Source organism: Rhinatrema bivittatum, chromosome 1, assembly GCF_901001135.1.
Source record: "Rhinatrema bivittatum chromosome 1, aRhiBiv1.1, whole genome shotgun sequence".
NCBI lineage: Eukaryota > Metazoa > Chordata > Amphibia > Gymnophiona > Rhinatrematidae > Rhinatrema > Rhinatrema bivittatum.
Window position 1 is genome coordinate 306,916,480 of NC_042615.1, and position 20,976 is coordinate 306,937,455.

The 20,976-nt window shown below is 42.4% G+C and overlaps 1 protein-coding gene across 2 annotated transcripts in view; it reads right to left on the minus strand.

Moving 5' to 3' along the window:
- The window catches only part of BANK1 (B cell scaffold protein with ankyrin repeats 1), an 894,626-nt gene that overhangs the window by 574,375 nt on the left and 299,275 nt on the right, over nucleotides 1-20,976 (minus strand). For both annotated transcript variants that reach the window (XM_029597059.1, XM_029597058.1), the window contains exon 4: nucleotides 10,773-10,918. In XM_029597059.1, coding sequence (XP_029452919.1) covers nucleotides 10,773-10,918 — 146 coding nt within the window. The remainder of the gene's footprint in view (nucleotides 1-10,772; nucleotides 10,919-20,976) is intronic.

Sequence of the window (20,976 nt, forward strand, 5' to 3'; positions counted from 1 at the left end):
TCTTCTTGTTCCTTTGGACTTCCATCTGAATTTGAACAAGGGATGGAGTTTGTCACCATAAGCCTTCATTTTTAACTACACAGAGATTTTTCTGCTATTGTATATCCCTTCCCAATTTAATTTAGCCCAGTAAATACAGTGACAGTCCTTAGTCAAGCAGTCATGCACACTAATAAGTAGATTTTAAAAGGCCCACGCGCATAAACTTTTGGGGTTACGCACGTGGCTGAACCCTGCACACATTTTCGAAAGGGCCTGGCCACGCGCATAACCCCCAATACTCGCCGAAGTTCTGGGCCAACTAAAAGGAGCGGGCCAGGACAGTGACCATTAGACCCTGTCCTGGGGAAGCGCACGCTGGCAGCCGGCCAGTATGCAGAAGATACTTCTGCTCCAGAGGAGCAGTAAATATGAAAACAAAAAAACAGGGGATAATTAGTTTTAGTTTAGGGGTCAGGGGAAGAGAAGGGAAAAGGGAGGAAGGGTAGGTAGGGTTATACCAAAGTTCCCTCTGTCCGCTCCTTAATTGGACGGACTGGGAGGAAACTGGGCAAAGGCCCAATTGCATCACTGCACATACTGTAGAAAATTCCTCTCCCCTGCGCGCAAGTTGTGGATCGCCCACATATGCACACGTGGTGTTAAAATCCGGCACCCATGTGCACTTGGATATCATATTTTAGAACATGCGCGCGTTAATGCGCGCATGTTCTAAAACGATCACATTCATGTATGCGCGCACATGGATGCACGCACATTGGTTTGAAAATCTACCTTTAAATTTGGCCACTAGGTGTCACTATTGTGTAAATACTGACACCATCTACACAGGGTTGAAGCAAAACTGTTTCAGCAAAAGTAGCCTTTCCAACTGGCCAGCTACCTTCAGTCTTCAAATGGCAAGGAGCACTTTTGTCAGCCTCCTGACGATATGGTTGAGAGACAGCGCTATCCCAGACTACATCTGTCCATATTCAGTCACAGTCTAGATAGCAAAGCTAGCTGGAGAAACGTATCCAGCTAACTCTGGAGGTATATTCAATAGTGCAGCCGCACTGTCGAATACAGCTAGCTAACTTTAGGACAGATCTATGAACCGACCAGACTTGGCCAGCTAAGGGACTGATTTACTAAGCATTTTCCCCATAGAAATAGAATGGGAGAAAAGAGTTTGTAAATCAGGCCCTAAGTTATCTAGCTAACTCTGAATATCAGAGTAAGCCAGCTAACATACAGGTCGATACAGTAAAGTGCGGCCGTGGTTACCCTGCTTCTAACCCGCCTTCTACTCACAATTTGGCCGCGTTAGTCCAACCCGCGATTCACTATCCCCTTTAACCCATTCTTACCGCCTCTTTAAATCAACGAGTCACCCCTTCCGCCCGCGGCATGTATATGAGATGTAAACGATCGGATTAGCTATTCCACCCCATTCAGTAACGCGCGCCCCGACTATCGCCTTTTTAACCTGCAGTTTAGCGGCGCGTTTAACCTGCTAATTTACCACCTTCCCCTACCCCTGCGTTAGAGGCAGGGGTAAGGGTAGACGGCAAACTTTCCCCCAAAAGAAAACCTAAAAACCTAAAATCCCCTCCTACCGAAGCGACTGGTCATGTAAAATATTGAAAACCTAAAATCCCCTCCTCCCGAAGCGACTCGACATGTAAAATATGTGAATAAGTGTAACCAACATACTTTTTGTTTCTTTTTCAGCCCTTTCAGCCTTCTCTGCCGTCCTCCGGAAGGGGCAGCCGGTGGGGGCTGCCGGCGGCGAAAACGGCTTCCAGCGGCCCTGCCGGCAAAAGCGGACGAACGCACGCCCGTAGTGCATGGGCACTCAAGCCAATGAAAGCACATGAATGCGCGTGCGTGAAGTCACGGTGTACATCATGCACGCCCGTCCATATTGAAAACCTAAAATCACTTCCTCCTGAAGCGACTGGACATGTAAAATATGTGAATAAGTGTAACCAACATACTTTTTGTTTCTTTTTCAGCCCTTTCAGCCTTCTCTGCCGTCCTCCGGAGGGGGCAGCTGGCGGGGGCAGCCGGCGGCGAAAGCGGCTTCCAGCGTACGCCGTGACATCATGCGCTTCGCTGGCTCTAGCCATTGGCTTGAGCGCCCAAATTGACGGGCGCTCAAGCCAATGAAAGCATATGAACGCGCAAGCGTGACGTCACGGCGTTGTCACGCACGCCCATCCATGTGCTTTCATTGGCTAGAGCGCCCGTGCACTACGGGCGTGCGTTCATCCATCTTCGCCGCTGGGGCCGTTGGAAGCCGCTTTCGCCGCCGGCAGCCCCCACCGGCTGCCCCCTCCGGAGGACGGCAGAGAAGGCTGAAAGGGCTGAAAAAGAAACAAAAAGTATGTTGGTTACACTTATTCACATATTTTACATGTCGAGTCACTTTGGGAGGAGGGGATTTTAGGTTTTTAGGTTTTCTTTGCTTAAAGTTGGGATCCACTTCCTGGTGTCTGTCATTTCAAATGTCATTTGAAATGACAGGTACCAGCGCACCCAGGATACTGTATAGGCGCTGTATAAAGCGCCTATACAGTAAAATGGGTTGCGCGGGCCTAACTCTTCATGGACGCTTCTTGGACACTGCTTGCATTTGCAAGCTATTTAAATACAGTATCGAGCGGTAGGTGAGCTGGACTGTGCGTGCGGCAACCGCGGGTGCGCCCGGCTCTAAGGCAGCTCTTCCTACCGCTCCTTACTGTAGCGGCCTGATAGCCAGCTAACTCATCTCCTAATTACGCTCCTGGAAAGCCCCTAAGGCCTAGAGTCATCATTCTGCTATAAATATAGTAGAATGATGAATCGTGCTAAAAAAAGGGGCGGGAAAAATTGTGCAGCTGCCACATTGAAGCAGTGTCTTTTTGCCCGTATTACCCCCATACTGCCAATGGAAAAGGTGGTGTTAATCCCGGTGCTACTGTGGGCGATAATGTGTAAAACATTATCGCCCTCAGTGGTATCGGAATTAAAATGTTTTTACCCTACCCAAACCCCTCCCCTTTCCCAAATTTAAATATTACTGTGGCAATGCGGTAGTTATCGCGTGCAGCAAGGCATTATCGTGTGTAATGCTCTAACGCACGTGATAACCCTACATAGCATTTTGAAAAATGACCCTATTAGCCAGCTAAATTCCAGCTGGCTATCTTTTTAGCTGGATAGAAGCTAGTCGGATATGTGCCCAAATATTAATTTGGGCAGCTAACTTCTGAGTTAGCTGGCTAAATGCTTTTGAATATGGACTTTGACGAGTCTGTTCTGGGAGCTGACTAACGAGACAAAGATATCTTTCTCTGAAGAGAGTTTAATTAGACTTATTATTATACTTTGGTTTTCCAATAAAAAATTGTTCAAAGCAGCTTACAGCAAGACAATACATAAAATAAGACATCTCAAATACGAATGAATAAATTAAAACAAAGATTGATATTCAAAAGCCATTTAGATGGATAACTGAAAAATTATCTGGCTATATTCAAAGCTGTATGCTCCTAAATTATACTGACTTAAGTGGCTAGAATTTAGCCGCATAAGTTGTGGGTGTTCCATGAGCGGGCAGGATGCATTTCCGGATGGAGCAGAGTTAGCCGCATAACTTATGTGGCTCACTCTGGTTGCACCATCGGGCTGTCCTAAAGTTAGCCAGATGGCTATATCTGGCTAACATAACTGGCCACTCTAAATATCAACCTCATAGTTAAAATTTAAAACACCATTTAAACAGGCCAAGAGAAAAAATTTAGGGATAAACTTTCCATGGGGGCAAAAATTAATAATAAAAGCTTTTTTCAAGTACATAAAAACAGGAAAACCGTGAGGGAATTAGTTAGGGCCATTAGCTGATCAGGAATAAAAGGGAAACTGAGGGAAAATAAGACCATAGCAGAAAAACCAAATGATTGAATGCTTTGTTTGATCTTAACTGTGGAGGATGTTGGGGACATGCCCACACTGAACTATTCTTGATAGGTAATAATTTGGAGGAACTGAAATAAATTTATGTCAGTGTTGAGGTAGTACCAGAGCTAATTACTAAAATAAATAAATAGCTTACTGTAGAAAAAAACATATTTTATGATTGCACAAATTGGAACCTCTAGAAATGCTTAGGTACCCATTAATGATAGATAAGGCTAAACTAGAGAGTAACTTTGAAGCTCATAATTTGGGAGTAATTCTGGATATCAAATTAAATATGAAGTGACACATAAGAAATTTGACAAGGGCAGCTACCATTGTAGTAGCCTAGCAATGGTAGATTCACCAGCAGAAGCACCAGTCTTTTGAAATCCTTTTGAATATCACCGGTTATGTATATTGTTATTTGGCTATGGTTAGTCAGATAACTTTAATTAGGGATATTTAGGGGACATTTCGCCCACTGAATATCTAGGACAAGTTATCCAGCTAACGTTAACCAGAATACTTGTTCACCAAATGGCCAAATGAATATGGCCCCCAAAAGTTTAGGTCTATATAACTTTCACCACTTTTATTTGAAATGATATAGACAATGTCAATGACATTTTAAAATATCATGAAATGATACAGAAAAAGTGATAGAAAGCAAAACAAAATTTTATGTTTGATTTTCTATAGTTTTTAGTGCACACTATTTACAAATAGTGCACATTATTCAGAAATAGTACACATTAATTGCAACACTGTGTACTATACAAATAGCAGCACTATTTTGGAATATTTCTGAATATTTGCAAATATTCAGAAATAATATGTACTATTTTTCAAAAACAAAAAAATAATCCCCTATCCCCCCTGAATGACATGGAATTTGGACAGAAACCTAACAAAACAATATGTTTGGCCTGCACACCCCCAGTCACCACCTAGGAAAATGATTTTGGTGTCATTGTGGATGATAGATTGAAATTCTCAGCTCAGTGTGCAGTAGCCATTACAAAATCAAATAGAATGTTAACAATTATTCAGAAAGGAATGGAGAACAAAACTGAGAATATTATAATTGCTTTGTACAGATCACACCTTGAGTATTGTGTGAAGTTCTGGTCACCCTATTTCAAAAAAAGCTATAGCGAAACTAGGAAAGGTACAGAGAAGGGAAAAGAATGACTCCCTTATGAAGAAAGGCTAAACAGGTCAGCTTGAAGAAGAAATGACTGAGAGGAGATATGTTAGAAGATTATAAAATCATGAGTGGGGTGAAACAGATAAATAGGGAATAGTTATTTATCTCTATCAGATAATAGATAGACTAGGGGATACTCCATGAAATCTATGGGTAGCAGATTAAAAAAAAAATTGGAGAAAGTATTTTTTACCCAGGGAACAATTAAGTTAAATAATTTGTTGCTGGAAGATGTGGTCCACGCATCTAGCAGAGCTGGGTTTAAGAAGAGTTTGGACAAGTTCCAGGAAGAAAAGTCTATAAACAATTATTAGCCAGGTCAGCTTGGGGAAAGCCACTACTTATCTCTAGGAGTGAAAATTAAGAAATGGATCTACTCTTTGAGTTCTGCCAGGTAATTCCTAAAGATCTGGATTGGCCACAGTCTGAGATGGGATGCCAGGCTTGATGGACCCATTATCTGACCCAGTATGGCACTTCTTAGGTTCTTACTTCAAATACCAAAGACAACCAGAGGATAACATTCCATCCTTGACCTAAGGGTATTAAACAAATACCTTTTGAAGGAAATGAATAAGATCATTTCCCTAGGCGCCATTATTCCCCTTCTAAACAAAGCAGACTGGCTATGTTCTCTGGATCTCAAGAAGACACATACCCACATAATTAAGGAAGCATCTCAGATTAATCACAAGGAAGCACCACCTCCACTATTGTGTTATCTTTTGAAAGAGCATCTTCATCTACCATTTTCATGATATGTCTTGCAGTTTTTCTTTGCAGATTGTTTCCCTGCTTGGAATGTTTCCCTGCTTGGAATGATTGACTGCTCAAGAGCACACATCATACAGAGGAAAATGAATCCATGTACAGTACTATCCAGGTGCTAGAATTACCAGTAAATCAAACCTAAGCCCATCACCCCATTTGGAATTCATTAGGAATCTTCTAGCATCAGGACAAGATGTCACAGATGCACAAGCCCTTCATAATTTGAATTGTAAGAAAACTATTGCCTTCTATCTGGCCAGAAAAGGATAAAGCAAGGCAGAATGCAGTAGGGTTAAAGTGGCCATTTTCAATTTAATGCACCCATTTTAATGTTCTGCATCTCTTTAGTTTTGTACATCTGGAAGTAAAGCTTGATACAACAATCATGGTAAAAAACCAACATTTATGCTAGTTCTAACATGGCTAAGTACATAGATGCCTTAGTTGTTTAGCTATAGTGACATGAATGGCAACTCGCGAGGCCTTCCTGCGAGTCACTGCACTTAAACCGATGCAGGCAAGCAATCTTTGTGGCTGAGACACCGCCATCCAGGCCGCATGCCACTAGCCCCATGGGGCTGCTGAACCTCCACTAAGGCATGCACGTGTCCAGCATTCTGCCTCTTAAAGTGGCCACGGTGAGAAAGCCCCTGCAGCACCCTTTAATGACATCATTGGGCCTCGCCTATATCAGCCTGCTTCAAACGCACTTCAGACGCCTCAGTAACAGGTTCCCTAGTGCTTCTGTTCCAGTGTGCGTCGCTTGTTACCTGCCTTGTTCTTGGTTCCTTATTTTTTGTCTTGCTTTTTTTCCGTTTCTTCTGTCTTGTTCCCTAAACCCTGCCTGTCTTGTCAGTTTGTCTTCTATCTCTTATTTCCTCAGCTGTCTTTCCTGGACTTTGACCTTGGCTCTGGACATGACCTTGATCCATCTTCTGCCTGTCCCGACCTCCAGCCTGCCTTCTGATTCTGCTGTCTGGTGCCTGCCCCAACCTCTGGCTTGTTTTCCAGTTCCATTGTCTTTTGCCTACCCTGACCTACGCATCAACTTGGATTCATCTCAGGACTGCCCTAGGAGCTCAATTAAGACCTTCCAGGCACCAAAACCCAAGGGCTCAACCTGCAGGAGAGGCGGCTAGTATAGGTGAAGCTCCAGTTGGTCCCGCCTCTGGGTCTCTCAGCTAGCTTATGGTGTGGGCCTGGTGGGCTTCCCCACTAGGCAGTGCAAATCACACTTTGGCGCCATCGTACCTTACATTTAGAACATAGTGTTCCACATTAAATGACTAATCTGTTTTTGAATGCAGGCGAAAGCTACCAACCCAATATGAAAATCCAAATGTACGTGTAATTACACATGAGTAAATTAGTGTTGATAAGATCTCATACAAAGGCATACATTATCGTGCTAGTTAGCACAAAGCGTGTATCGTCTATAAATTTGATAACCTCACTCGTCGTATTTCTTTCCAGATCATTTATATATATATTGATGTTGTTATTTAGGAGTAGACGTCTGCTAGGGAGTTAGCAATCTGTTATTATTTAGGAGAGTTGTGGGTGGATCCTTGGACCAGTGGCAGATAACCATACTTTCATGAGACATGGGCACCGGAACCACAGCACTCAGTCTGAGGAGACTTTGAAGCGTTAAGTCCACTACCTGCTTCTTCTACAGGGAATGGCAAGGGGAATACGTCCCAAGGAATACTATGAAATTCCAGTGCATACCCTTCTTGTATCACCTCCATTCACAGGTCAGCCCTCTGTAGGGACAAAAATGCCTGGAACCTTGGACCCTCATACCAAGGGGTACTGTAACTGCTTCTTATCCCCCGTGGAAAGTGTTCTAAATATCAGAATCACAAAACATATAGAAAGATATGGTTTAATGGAACAAAGTCAGCATGGCTTTACCCAAGACAAGTCTTGCCTCACAAATCTGCTTCACTTTTTTTAAGGAGTTAATAAACATGTGGATAAAGGTGATCCGGTAGATGTAGTGTATTTGGATTTTCAGAAGGCGTTTGACAAAGTTCCTCATGGGAGGCTTCTAGGAAAAGTAAAAAGTCATGGGATGGATGGCAATGTCCTTTCGTGGATTACAAGCTTGCTAAAAGACAGGAAACACAGAATAGGATTAAATAGACAATTTTCGCAGTAGAAGGGAGTGGGCAGTGGAGTGCCTCAGGGATCTATATTGGGACCCGTACTTTTCAATATATTTATAAATGATCTGGAAAGAAATACGACAAGTGAGGTAATCAGATTTGCAGATGATACAAAATTAATCAGAGTAGTTAAATCACAAGCAGATTGTGATAAATTGCAGGAAGACCTTGGGAGACTGGAAAATTGGGCATCGAAATGGCAGATTAAATTTAATGTGGATAAGTGCAAGGTGATGCATATAGGAAAAAATAACCCATGCTACAGTTACACAATATTAGGTTCCAAATTAGGAGCTACCACCCAAGAACGTCATAGTGGATAACACATTGAAATCGTTGGTTCAGTGTGCTGCGGTAGCCAAAAAAGCAAACAGAATGTTGGGAATTATTAGAAAGGGAATGGTGAATAAAACAGAAAATATTATAATGCTTCTGTATCGCTCCATGGTGAGACTGCACCTTGAATACTGTGTACAATTCTGGTTGCTGCATCTCAAAAAAGATATAGTTGCGATGGAGAAGGTACAGAGAAGGGCAACCAAAATGATAAAGGGGATGGAACAGCAACCCTATGAGGAAAGACTAAAGAGGTTAGGACTTTTCAGCTTGGAGAAGAGATGGCTGAGGGGGGATATGATAGAGGTGTTTAAAACCATGAGAGGTCTAGAACGGATAAATGTTAATCAGTTATTTACTCTTTCAGATAATAGAAGGACTAGGGGGCACTCCATGAAGTTAGTATGTGGCACATTTAAAACTAATCGGAGAACGTTATTTTTCACTCAACGCACAATTAAACTCTGGAATTTGTTGCCAGGGGATGTTGTTAGTGCAGTTAGTGTAGCTGGGTTTAAAAAAGGTTTGGATAAGTTCTTGGAGGAGAAGTCCATTACCTGCTATTAATTAAGCTGACTTAGAAAATAGCCACTGCTATTACTAGCAACAGTCACATGGGATAGACTTAGTTTCTGGGAACTTGCCAGTTTCTTATGGCCTGGATTGGCCACTGTTGGAGACAGGATGCTGGGCTTGATGGACCCTTGATCTAACCCAGTATGGCATGTTCTTATGACAAACGAGGAACCGGAGATGCCCCACTTATTGGTCAGTTTCTCCAACTCACTTCCAAACTAGAGCCTTTAAAGGGCATCTTGATAAGATTGGCTTTGGAGGCTGCATCAACTGACCAATTCTGCAACCAGAGTTGACACCTGGCCGCTATCACCGAAGCCACTCCTCTGGCCAAGGTCCGGACTAAATCACAGCCTGCATCTCCTATAGGGGCAGCAGCAAGCTCCATAACCACTCTGGAATTCCCTCCAGACTCATCAACCTCCTGGGAGAGAAGCAGACAAGATTTCGCCACTAGGGCGCAACAGAAGGCAATCATTAAAGTCATTGCCACACCTCAAAGGCTTGCTTAAAAATAGCCTCAGTGCTTCTATCATGTACATCCTTCAAGGCCGCTCCTCCGTCTATGGGAATAATCATCCACTTACAGATGGCACAGTTTTTCTTGTTGAATTAGCCAAAATTGCACTTTGTGAGAATTACTTTTTATTTAATGATCATTTTTTCAAGCAAACACATGGAGCAGCAATGGAGGCCATCATGGCTCCAAGTCTAGCAAATCTTTATATGGCCAATTTTGAAGAGAAACATCTATACCCTGGCCTCTAACTTTGCATCCGTGTCATATTGGACGCAGTATATCGATGATATTTTTTTCTTATGGCACAGCAATGAATCGGATTTACAACAATTTTTAGAGTGGATCAAGTCTTTGGACCCTAACCTTTTCTTTTTTATGCAATTCCATCATTCTCAGATCACATTTGTGGACATTTTGATTACTCAGACTCAGAGGAGACTCATTACTAGTCCGGAAAATACCATTGCTGCATCTATGCGTTAGTCCCCATGATGTCAAGAAGTATGTATTTTTTCTATTTATACTATAAGGTTTTGAATAATTTCTCTTTGAATTCTAGACACAATCAGCCCCTTGAAGAAGGCTGCTACATGCCGAAACGCGGTCCGTGTCGGGCTCGTATCATACAAAAACCTCCACGACCAAGTCTTAGGCATTCCCTCCAACAGCATAAAAGGAAAAGCTAAGTGTCTAAGCCAAAAGCGCTAATGCTATGCTTTAATAAGTGGACATTTACAGTGTTAATTCTCACTATTTCACAGTATGACAACGCTTGTTTGAACGCTGGTACTCACTTTATCACAATTGTGCATATTGGAAAAGAAAAAAAGAAAAATGACAGTGATAAAAAAAGACCTATGATTAAACTAGTGGTATACTCACGCTTTGTGCTAACTAGCATGATAATGTATGCCTTTGTATGAGGTCTTATCAACACTTACTCATGTGTAATTACACGTACATTTGGATTATCAAATTGGGTTGGTAGCTTTCGCCTGCGTTGAATAATTCATTTGGCTATTACCCAGCACTAACATACCATGTGAGAGAGTATTCTGTTTTTCTAATCGGTTTTTGAGTCAGGTTGTTATGAGTTACAGATACTTGGGTTAATAGTGGTTTCACAGCATAAATAAAGAACCTCATAGTTTCAAATTATGAATGAAGTATGCAGTCCTCAAGCTTTGGAGGTCTTGTCTTTTAGAAGCCCTAATAACTTTAATATTAAGCATAAATGTTATTGAAAATGTTTCTGCATAAAACTTACCTCACATGATATTCTCTTTGGTAGCACCAGCATAGATGGTTTATTTGTTTCTGATGTTTCACCAGCTGCCTTATTTCCCCAGGTCACATCTTCTGTTTCCTCAGACATATTCGATAATACATTGGTTTCACAAGCTTCTGGAAAATCTAAAAGAGATATGACGAATGTCATAAACTTCTAGGGATCAAAAACATCCTCACTTATTAATTCATTTTAATCATTTAGAGCCATAGCGAACCTATCAGGAATAAGGCATGGACATAGGCACCACTACTGAAAGAGTGTGCTTCTGGTCAGGGGCATAAGGCAGTGATTGCTCATGTGTGCTGGAAGTAAGTGAGTTTTGTGTTGTCTGTGCAGCTGAAAGAAGAATGTGTGGGTTGACAGGCAGCATGGAGGCGAGTCTTGTGTCAGACCATGTGACTGGAAGGAGGAGACCGCCTTTCTTTGGTCCTTGTAAATGTAAGGAGGCAGATACTGTTCTGTAGATGAAAGGCCTGTTAGAGGGTGGTGGGTCTTGTCTTGCAGAGGGGGTTGAAAAAAGTGATGAACATGTCTAAGCTTAGGGGTGGGAGCAAAGAGAGGAAGGGGGAGTGTTGGGGCCAACCCCTTAAGGGAGGGGATTAGTGAGAAAGTGCTGGTGGTGGCAAGGGGGAGACTGTTGGCTTGATTCAGATCTGGGATGGGGGGAGAATGTTGCTTGGGTCTAGCCTGAGTGGGGCAAGAGGAAGAATGCTGGTGTCTAGCCAAGGGGGAGGGAAAAAGGGGGATAATAGCAGGGTCTAATTTTGAGGGAACAGAGGAAAAGGAAGAGACTGCTACTGGGGTTCAGCCTGAGGAGCACAGGGCAAATTGGGGTAGAAAAGGGAGAACGTGCTATGGTTCTACTTTGTGAATTTGGGCTGGGTGGGAGGGTGCAAGCAGTGGGATTCAACCTTGGAAAGCTCAGATTGATGGGGTTCAGCCTGAGAAGGGTGGAGTGGGAAAGATGAAAGTGCTGGGGACCATCCTGGAAAGAGGACTAGGGTCTGTATTGGGGAAGGGAGGTGTTGTGACTTTACCGCTGAACCGGGTGGGTGGTAATTGTTTGGCTCATCATCGCAGCGTCCGGGAAGTTTACCGGCGCTACGTGTTATGATGACCCGTGGCTTTTGACGTCCTTGACGTCGGGAGGTGTGCACGCACATGCGAACGCATGCGGGGTATGTGTGCGTGCATATCATCTCAGGGACACTATCATCTCAGGGACACTTGTCGCTGTCTGTCTGTTCTGATTGCTGGTATGTTGCTGTTATGTACTGTTAGAATTCTCAAGAGGCTTGTGTTCTTAGAATTCTCATCTTATGTTTGTTCCTTATATGCTCTGCAGGGAAGCGTTTGGTTGTCTTGGCAACTGTCTTCAACCGTGAATGCCTCACTGCAGCTAGAGCTCTGCCTTTATTTAGCCTTGTTTGAATATTACCTGTTTCTTCCATGTATTCACTTGTTTGAAAGTCTAGTGCTTTGTTCCTGAACTATGTTATTTGAATAAATACCTTTTTGAGGTTTAACTACGTGGTCAAATCATATCATCTCTAAGGTCAGTTTCAAAGACTGTTGTTTTCAATCCATCTTCTGACTTATCTATCATAAGTCAGACCAAGAGTCCACACACTGAGGGTTAACAGATTGCCAAGACCATGGACTCGATGGATTTATCTGGACTTCAGGCCATTCCAGGATTAGCTCAGCGGATTCAACAGCAACAACAGGGATTAGATATTTTAGCAGCAACAGTAGAACGTTTAGCAAATCGTCAGGATTCTTCTGCTGCTTCAACTAGTTCTTCACTTACTGTGAATACTGCTTCAAATTCTCTAACTCCCATTTCTATGCCTCCTCCGCCCAGATATGCTGGTGATGTAAAACAGTGTCGAGGATTTTTGAATTTATGTTTTATGAGGTTTGCCTTACAACCTAATCAATTTTCATCGGATCAAATCAAGACTACATATATTATGTCCTTGTTGGATGGCAGAGCTTTGGCTTGGGCATCTCCTTTGTGGGAGAGAGGAGATCCATTACTGGGAGATTTGCAATTATTTGTTCGGACTTTTAGACAGATTTTTGACGAACCTGCACGTCAATCTACAGCTGCAACTGAAATTTTAAATTTAAAACAAGGTTCTCGTCCTTTAGTGGATTATGTAGTTGAATTTAGAACTTTAGCCACTGAATTGGGATGGCGAGAGGACAGTTTACGCAGCATTTTCTTGGAAGGATTATCTTCTCGTGTAAAGGATGAATTGGCAGCTAGGGATCTTCCTGATAATTTGGAGGAACTGATTGATCTCTCGGGACGAATTGATCGACGCATTCAACAAAGACTTCGTGAAATAAAACCTTTTAGGAAGCAAGTTTCTTTGGTTCCGTCCTTTTCTCGTCCATTGCTTCCATCAACTGAAAATTCTACCACTCGTGCTGAGGAACCAATGCAATTAGGAAGAAGCTCTCTCACTCCTGAAGAAAGAAGAAGACGTCGTTCTTTGGGTCTTTGCTTTTATTGTGGGAGTAAAGATCATATGTTAGCACAATGTAAAGTAAAGCCGGGAAACACTCAAGTCTAGGAATTTCAGGGGAGCTGTTCCTAGGCTGCACTACGTCTGCTCCTCTACTTTTACTTCCAGTAACTTTGGAAGGAGTTGAAAGAAATGAAGAGTCTTTTTCAATTCAGGCATTTATAGATTCTGGATCTGGAGGAAATTTTATTTTAATGGATGTGGTTAGAAAATTACAGATTCCATTGATACTTCAAATTCCACCTATTCGAATATCCTCCATTCATGGAACTCCATTACCTGGTATTATTACACATAAAACTGTCCCAGTGAATTTACGAACTGGAATACTGCATAAAGAAAAGATTTCTTTTTATGTGTTAGAAAAATCCATTCATCCATTAGTTTTAGGAATGCCTTGGCTACAAAAACATTCACCATCCATTTCATGGGATACTTTACAAATAACTGCTTGGAGTAAAAGATGTTTTAAAACTTGTTTGCTTGATAGACCTCAAGTAAAGGTTCAGTTATGTAATGTCTCATGCACTTTACCTTCACAATATATGAACTTTGCTGATGTATTTTCAAAGGAAAAAGCAGATATTCTTCCAGAACATAGGACTTTTGATTGCGCTATAGATTTAATTCCTGGTGCTATTCCTCCTCGTGGAAGAGTATATCCATTATCATTACCTGAGACACAAGCAATGTCTAAATATATACAAGAAAATCTTGACAAGGGGTTTATTCGTCCATCTACCTCTCCAGCAGGAGCTGGTTTTTTCTTTGTGGCGAAAAAAGATGGATCTCTTCGACCTTGCATTGACTATCGTGGACTTAATTCAATTACTCGTAAGGATAGATATCCTTTACCTTTAATTACTGAACTCTTGGATCGTTTACAGGGAGCTAAAATTTTCACTAAGCTTGATTTAAGAGGAGCATACAATTTGGTTAGAATTAAGCCTGGTGATGAATGGAAAACAGCTTTTAATACTCGGGATGGACATTATGAATATCTAGTAATGCCATTCGGATTATGTAATGCTCCCGCAGTATTTCAAAATCTTATGAACGAAATTCTAAGAGATTTACTTTATTCTTCAGTGATCGTCTACTTAGATGATGTTCTTATCTATTCTAAGGATATTACTAAACATCGTTTCCATGTACGTCAAGTTTTACAAAGACTTCGTGAACATCATCTGTATGCTAAATTAGAAAAATGTCTTTTTGAAAAGGAATCTTTGCCTTTTTTGGGATATATAGTTTCCACTACTGGTATTCACATGGATCCAGAAAAGGTTTCTGCTATTCGTGATTGGCCTCAACCTGTGGGTCTGAGAGCACTTCAACGATTTTTGGGATTTGCCAATTTTTATCGTAATTTTATTCCTCATTATTCCTCACGTGTGGCACCTTTAACAGCATTAACAAAGAAGGGAGCCAATGTTAAGGATTGGTCAGCAGAGACTATCAAAGCATTCCAAGACTTAAAACTAGCATTTTTGGATGGTAGTTGTTTACATCATCCGGATCCCACTAGGCCTTTTGTAGTGGAGGTGGATGCTTCTGATGTGGCTGTGGGAGCGGTACTCAGTCAAATATCTAGCAACGGAGCATCGTTACCATGTTCATATTTTTCCAAAAAATTTTCTTCTTCTGAAAAGAATTACAGTATTGGAGATAAAGAACTATTGGCTATTAAAATGGCTTTCGAAGAATGGAGGCAATGGTTAGAGGGAGCTTTACATCAAGTGATAGTGTATACGGATCATAAGAATTTGGAATATTTGTGTCAAGCACAACGTTTGAATCCAAGACAGGCACGATGGTCTCTATTTTTTAGTCGCTTTAATTTTTTATTAAAGTATCGTCCTGCTACAAAAAATATCAGAGCTGATGCTCTTTCACGTAGCTGTGAAGTGGAAGATTCAGACAATATGCCACAATTTATTATTGACCCTGCTAAAATCTTAATTGCAAGTAATAATCTTTCTTGTGATGGTAAAATGGTAGTACCTTCACGACTGCGGAAACAAGTTCTTTCATGGGGCCATGAGTCCTTAACTGCCGGGCATCCTGGGAGGCTTCGAACATTAGAATTAATTTCCCGATATTATTGGTGGCCAAATGTTAAATTGGATGTAAGAAGGTGGAATCTTGTCCTACGTGTGCAAAACAAAAACCATTGCCAGGACGACCATGGGGATTATTACAGCCTTTACCCATTCCAGTGGAGCCATGGACTCACCTTTCCACTGATTTTATTGTGGATTTACCTTTATCTGAGGGAAAACAAGTTATATGGGTCACTGTAGACAGGTTTTCTAAGATGGCCCATTTTGTAGCACTCAAAAAGCTTCCTTCTGCACCAGAACTAGCACAACTTTTCACTAAACACATCTTTCGATTACACGGTTTACCACAACATATAAATTCAGACCGAGGAACACAGTTTACGGCAAGATTTTGGAGGGCTTTATGCAAAAAATTCAATATTCAATTGGATTTTACTACAGCGTATCATCCTCAAGGTAATGGTCAAGCAGAAAGAGTTAACAGATCGTTAAAGACGTATTTACGATCATTTATAAGTGAAAGACAGGATAATTGGGTGTCCTTGTTGCATTGGGCGGAATTTTCTTACAATCATCACGTTCATTCAGCTTCAGGGTTTTCACCTTTTCAGATTGTTTATGGAAAACAATTGAAACCCCCATTACCTCTCTCATTAATGGTTAATTCACCTGCAGCTCAATCTACTGCATTACAACTAAAATCACTCTGGGATGCTACACGAGATAATTTAATTCGGGCAACTTCTACAGCTAAGAAAACTACAGATAAACATCGTAGAGTAGCACCTATTTTTCAACCGGGAGAAAAGGTATGGCTAAGTACTCGAAATATACGCCTTAAACTTCCATCAATGCGTTTAGCTCCGAGATTTATTGGTCCATTTGTAATTGTGGAACGCATTGGAATGGTTTCTTATCGGCTGAAACTTCCATCTAACCTTCGAATACATAATGTTTTCCATGTTTCGCTACTAAAGCCATTTATTTATTCTAAGTTCCATAGTAATACATTGAAAACTATTAGTACTGCTGCAGATGCGGATATTATTTACCAAGTGCATGAAATTCTTGATGTACGTTTTCATCAACGACGCTGGGAATATCTGATTTCATGGGAAGGTTTTGGACCCGAAGAGAACACGTGGGAACCAGCTTCCAATATACTGGACAAATCTTTGTTATGTCAGTATCATCTGGACAATCCAAATAAACCCAGACCTTCTGGGAGAGGACGTAAGAAGGGGGGTACTGTTGTGACTTTACCGCTGAACCGGGTGGGTGGTAATTGTTTGGCTCATCATCGCAGCGTCCGGGAAGTTTACCGGCGCTACGTGTTATGATGACCCGTGGCTTTTGACGTCCTTGACGTCGGGAGGTGTGCACGCACATGCGAACGCATGCGGGGTATGTGTGCGTGCATATCATCTCAGGGACACTATCATCTCAGGGACACTTGTCGCTGTCTGTCTGTTCTGATTGCTGGTATGTTGCTGTTATGTACTGTTAGAATTCTCAAGAGGCTTGTGTTCTTAGAATTCTCATCTTATGTTTGTTCCTTATATGCTCTGCAGGGAAGCGTTTGGTTGTCTTGGCAACTGTCTTCAACCGTGAATGCCTCACTGCAGCTAGAGCTCTGCCTTTATTTAGCCTTGTTTGAATATTACCTGTTTCTTCCATGTATTCACTTGTTTGAAAGTCTAGTGCTTTGTTCCTGAACTATGTTATTTGAATAAATACCTTTTTGAGGTTTAACTACGTGGTCAAATCATATCATCTCTAAGGTCAGTTTCAAAGACTGTTGTTTTCAATCCATCTTCTGACTTATCTATCATAAGTCAGACCAAGAGTCCACACACTGAGGGTTAACAGGAGGAGAGGGGAAGAAGAGTGAAAATGCCAGTGTATGTCAAGGGGTGGGCAGGGGTAGAATGCTGGAGTCCATCCTGGGAAGGGGGTGGGGAGAATTCTGGGTGGTTTCCCTCCACTAATCTACAGGAATCACATCATGACCAGAGCTCCCTTTTGAGATACACTTCTTGGGCTTTCCAGTTCAATTTTTGTCTACATGTTTCTATTTCTAATTTGTAATCCCTTAGTCTGTATTTGGTGAGGGTCTTTTTGTATTCTGCATATGTGACAGAGGTTAAGGAGTTTGCTAGTGTTTAGTTTTTCTGTAAGGATCTGTAGCAGGCCAGCTTGTTCTGTTTTTTCAGTAGGAGGTGTTCACAGGCTCTTGCAGCATTGATTAGCAGCAACTAACAACAAAGAAAAACCAACAAAAAATTCTGCCTCTAAATATAGCTCAGTGTTTAGTACTCACATACCCACACAGAATTCCTCTCAGTCATAGTTCCTCTCAAAACAGTTCACCCACTTTCCGAAAGGTGTTCACAAGACTATTATGTCCCATACTCCTGGGTTGTCACCGGCCACCATCCAGAAGCCCATTAACGGTTCACTGGTCTCCCATGCCTTTACCTTTGCTGAAATCAGTAGACCAGATGCTCTCCAAGGAACTATGAAGCTCCGCACTCAACGCACAGAACTCTGCATCAGGAATTAAAAGTCTTGGTCTGAACACCCCCTTATATTTGTTAGGATTTGTAGATATGTGGGCCCTGGGCTGAAGTGAGAGATAGTACCACCCACAGGGAGGAGCCCTGTGAGTCTCACCGTCGGGAGGCGAGGTCTCAGCAAATGTCAGACACAGCTGTGGAATAGAGTCTTTATTAGAGAGATAGAGAGGCACTGCCCGTGAAGCGAGGAGTGCAGGAGAAAGACACAGAGTCTGTGCGATGGGGTATACCCAAAGGGAATACCTCTGTAGTGGAGATACAGCAATGGTCTGTGGAGCAGGGTACACTGATGAGTCTCCTCAGTAGATGATCCAGTAGTGGTCCGTGGAGCAGGGCACACCAATGAAGGGTCCTCACTAGCGATGACACAGTAGTGGTCCGCAGCACGGGGTACACCGATGAGGGTTCCTCACTAGAGATGGTGCAGTAGTGGCCTGCAGAGTGGAAGTACTCACAGTGGCGAAGGTTCCAGGAGAAGCCCCGAGGAATGGGACAAGTGGTAGTTCAAGGCAGAAGGCCCTCCAAGGAGCGGATAGCTAGAGACAAGGAAGGGCCCCCGAGGAGCAGGTACCCAGAGTGTCTCACGCCAAAATAGCAGGAACTGGAACAGGAAGTCCGAAGTGAGCGAACCGGATTGAGAAATGAGGGAACTCATTGCCAGGTCATAGGTAGGCAGGGCCAGCCGGCTTAAATGTCCTGGAAGGATGACGTCATCTGGAGGGGACGCCCCCAAGGTTCCCGCCATGATGCGCTTAAGACTGGCCCGTGCACGCGCGCGTCTAGGGAATTCTGAGGGCAAGATGGTGGTCGGCAGCATCCTGGGAGGCCCTGGACTGGTAGGCAGGCTGGTGATAGCGCGGAGGCCGCAAGCCTTCCCCATGGAGTCAAAGCTGCAAAGAAGGAGATGAGCAACAGCAGTCGCAGCCGTCTGCGACCGATGAGCGTAATAATATTGATCCCATACAAACTCAATCTTGTGGTTATCTCTCATAACACTCACTTAAAGGATTATACCAAATACCCTTATAAGCCTCTGCCACAATGACTGATCACAGTAACCCAACAGAGAAAGATAAGTGACATCCTTTAACATTTACTACAAGATGATTCCGCTCAAATTTTAGTGACTAGGACTAGTTTCAGAGCCCCTTTCATACATACTTTAAACCATCGAGGAGCTCAGATTTCATGTAAGGACTTCATGAAATGTATAGGTTGCTTGGCAAACACCAGAAAGCTCCGGGTATTAGCAATGAGTCAGCCTGCGCAGGACCTGAAAGAGGAAGTGTCATTATATAAACCCGTGTGGGCCAGAAAAAGGAATTGTATCAGTCCATGGAGGCTCAGAGGAGGCAGTGGTGTCACTTTAACCCATTAGGGGCAAAAGAATGAAGAAGAGTTATGTCAGCCAGTGTAGGCCTGAAAGAGTAGAAGGAGTGGTGTTGCTTTATATGAGCACAAAGGAGGAGACAGCGATGTAACAGCCCACACAGGCCGGAGGCAGCTGTGGATGAACAAGTGGAAGAGTTAGAAGCTGGTGGGTCAGGCCAGGAGGCAGGGCAGAGGGGTGTCCTGGGGTTGGGATAAAGAGAGAGTGAGAGTAAGAAAGAAAGAGTGTGTGAGTGTGTGTGTGAGAATGAGGGAAAGGGGAGTATAGAGAAAGGTCACATAACTCCCTCACCCCAACATATCCCAACCCACTAATCCACATTAGTCACAAGCAGACTGGAAATTAAAAGTTCCCAATTATGGCTATAACTATGCATTTTAGCACGCAGGGCAAGCGAGCATGTTTGCACTCTTCCATCCTAATCCCAGTCCCTCTTTCTCTGTCATCTTCTCAACTTGGATGGTAGAAGGAGATGTGCACTCTTTCTGACTTTTCATCTGCTGCTGGCACATACATTTCAATCATTTTCCCAGTGTCAAAGGATATACACCCTGGAGGAGGCAATGCCCCCTAACGCCTGGCCATAATGATGGGCCTAGCCACACATTATCTTCTATGTCAATTCAAGATTCCATTACAAGCATACATTCCACATATTATAGCACTAGGTAGCACTATTATATGCTTTTTTAGAATCTATTATGACACCTACTTGTAAACACACCAAACTCTCAGACATCTATTTTAGCACATACACCACCACTCCACTGTCTCACATTTTCTGCATCATACACATCCCCTCACAAGAAATGACAATCTACTAAATATTCTTAGCAAAAACACCAGCCTAGCTCTGAAAAATTGGAATATGTCTTCCTCGAGTTTGCTAAGCAGCTAGTGCCGTGATTTTAATGAGCAGGAAGAAAGCACTCAATTAAGGAAATAAGTGTAAACAAGAAAAAAAGGTTTTCCTTTGTGAATTTAGTCTGGCTGATAATTGCCCTCTCTGCCAAGGTAAAAGCATGCATAGGCTTCCATCTCACAAGTACATTTAACTGGAATCTGAGGAGATGCTTGCAGGGGCTTGTTTAGGTTGGGGAGAGGAAAACAGCATTCCCACATGGAATTTGCACAGATGCACAAGCTATTTCACCCTTCTTGACACATCACACATACAAAAAAGGTGTAAAGTATGCAGGTGTGTACTGACTCTTTAAAAATTGGCATTTAGTACATGCAGTAAAAACATCTATGGACTTTACAAGTATACATGCTATCTGTAAGTTGCCCCTTTAATGCTTTGTAAGTCATTGCAGTTATTGACGGACAGAAAATATGAGTATTATCTGTGTATATTTATGTTGCTTTTTTCCTATTGTTTTATGTGGAGCAGGAAATGTAAATGAGACTGAATGATGAGAGCAGTGTGGGACTGAAGCATTTTCTGGATTCTTGCCTATATTTTGCAGTTATGCCATGAATATGCTCCATGTATTTCCTCCAACCTTTTCCAGATTTTACTGACATCAGCAGCACAAATGTGCATGTCTGAAAGGGGATGAAGCATTTCATGTGTATTCTATTGAGCTTAAGAACATGTCACATACTGGATAGCAG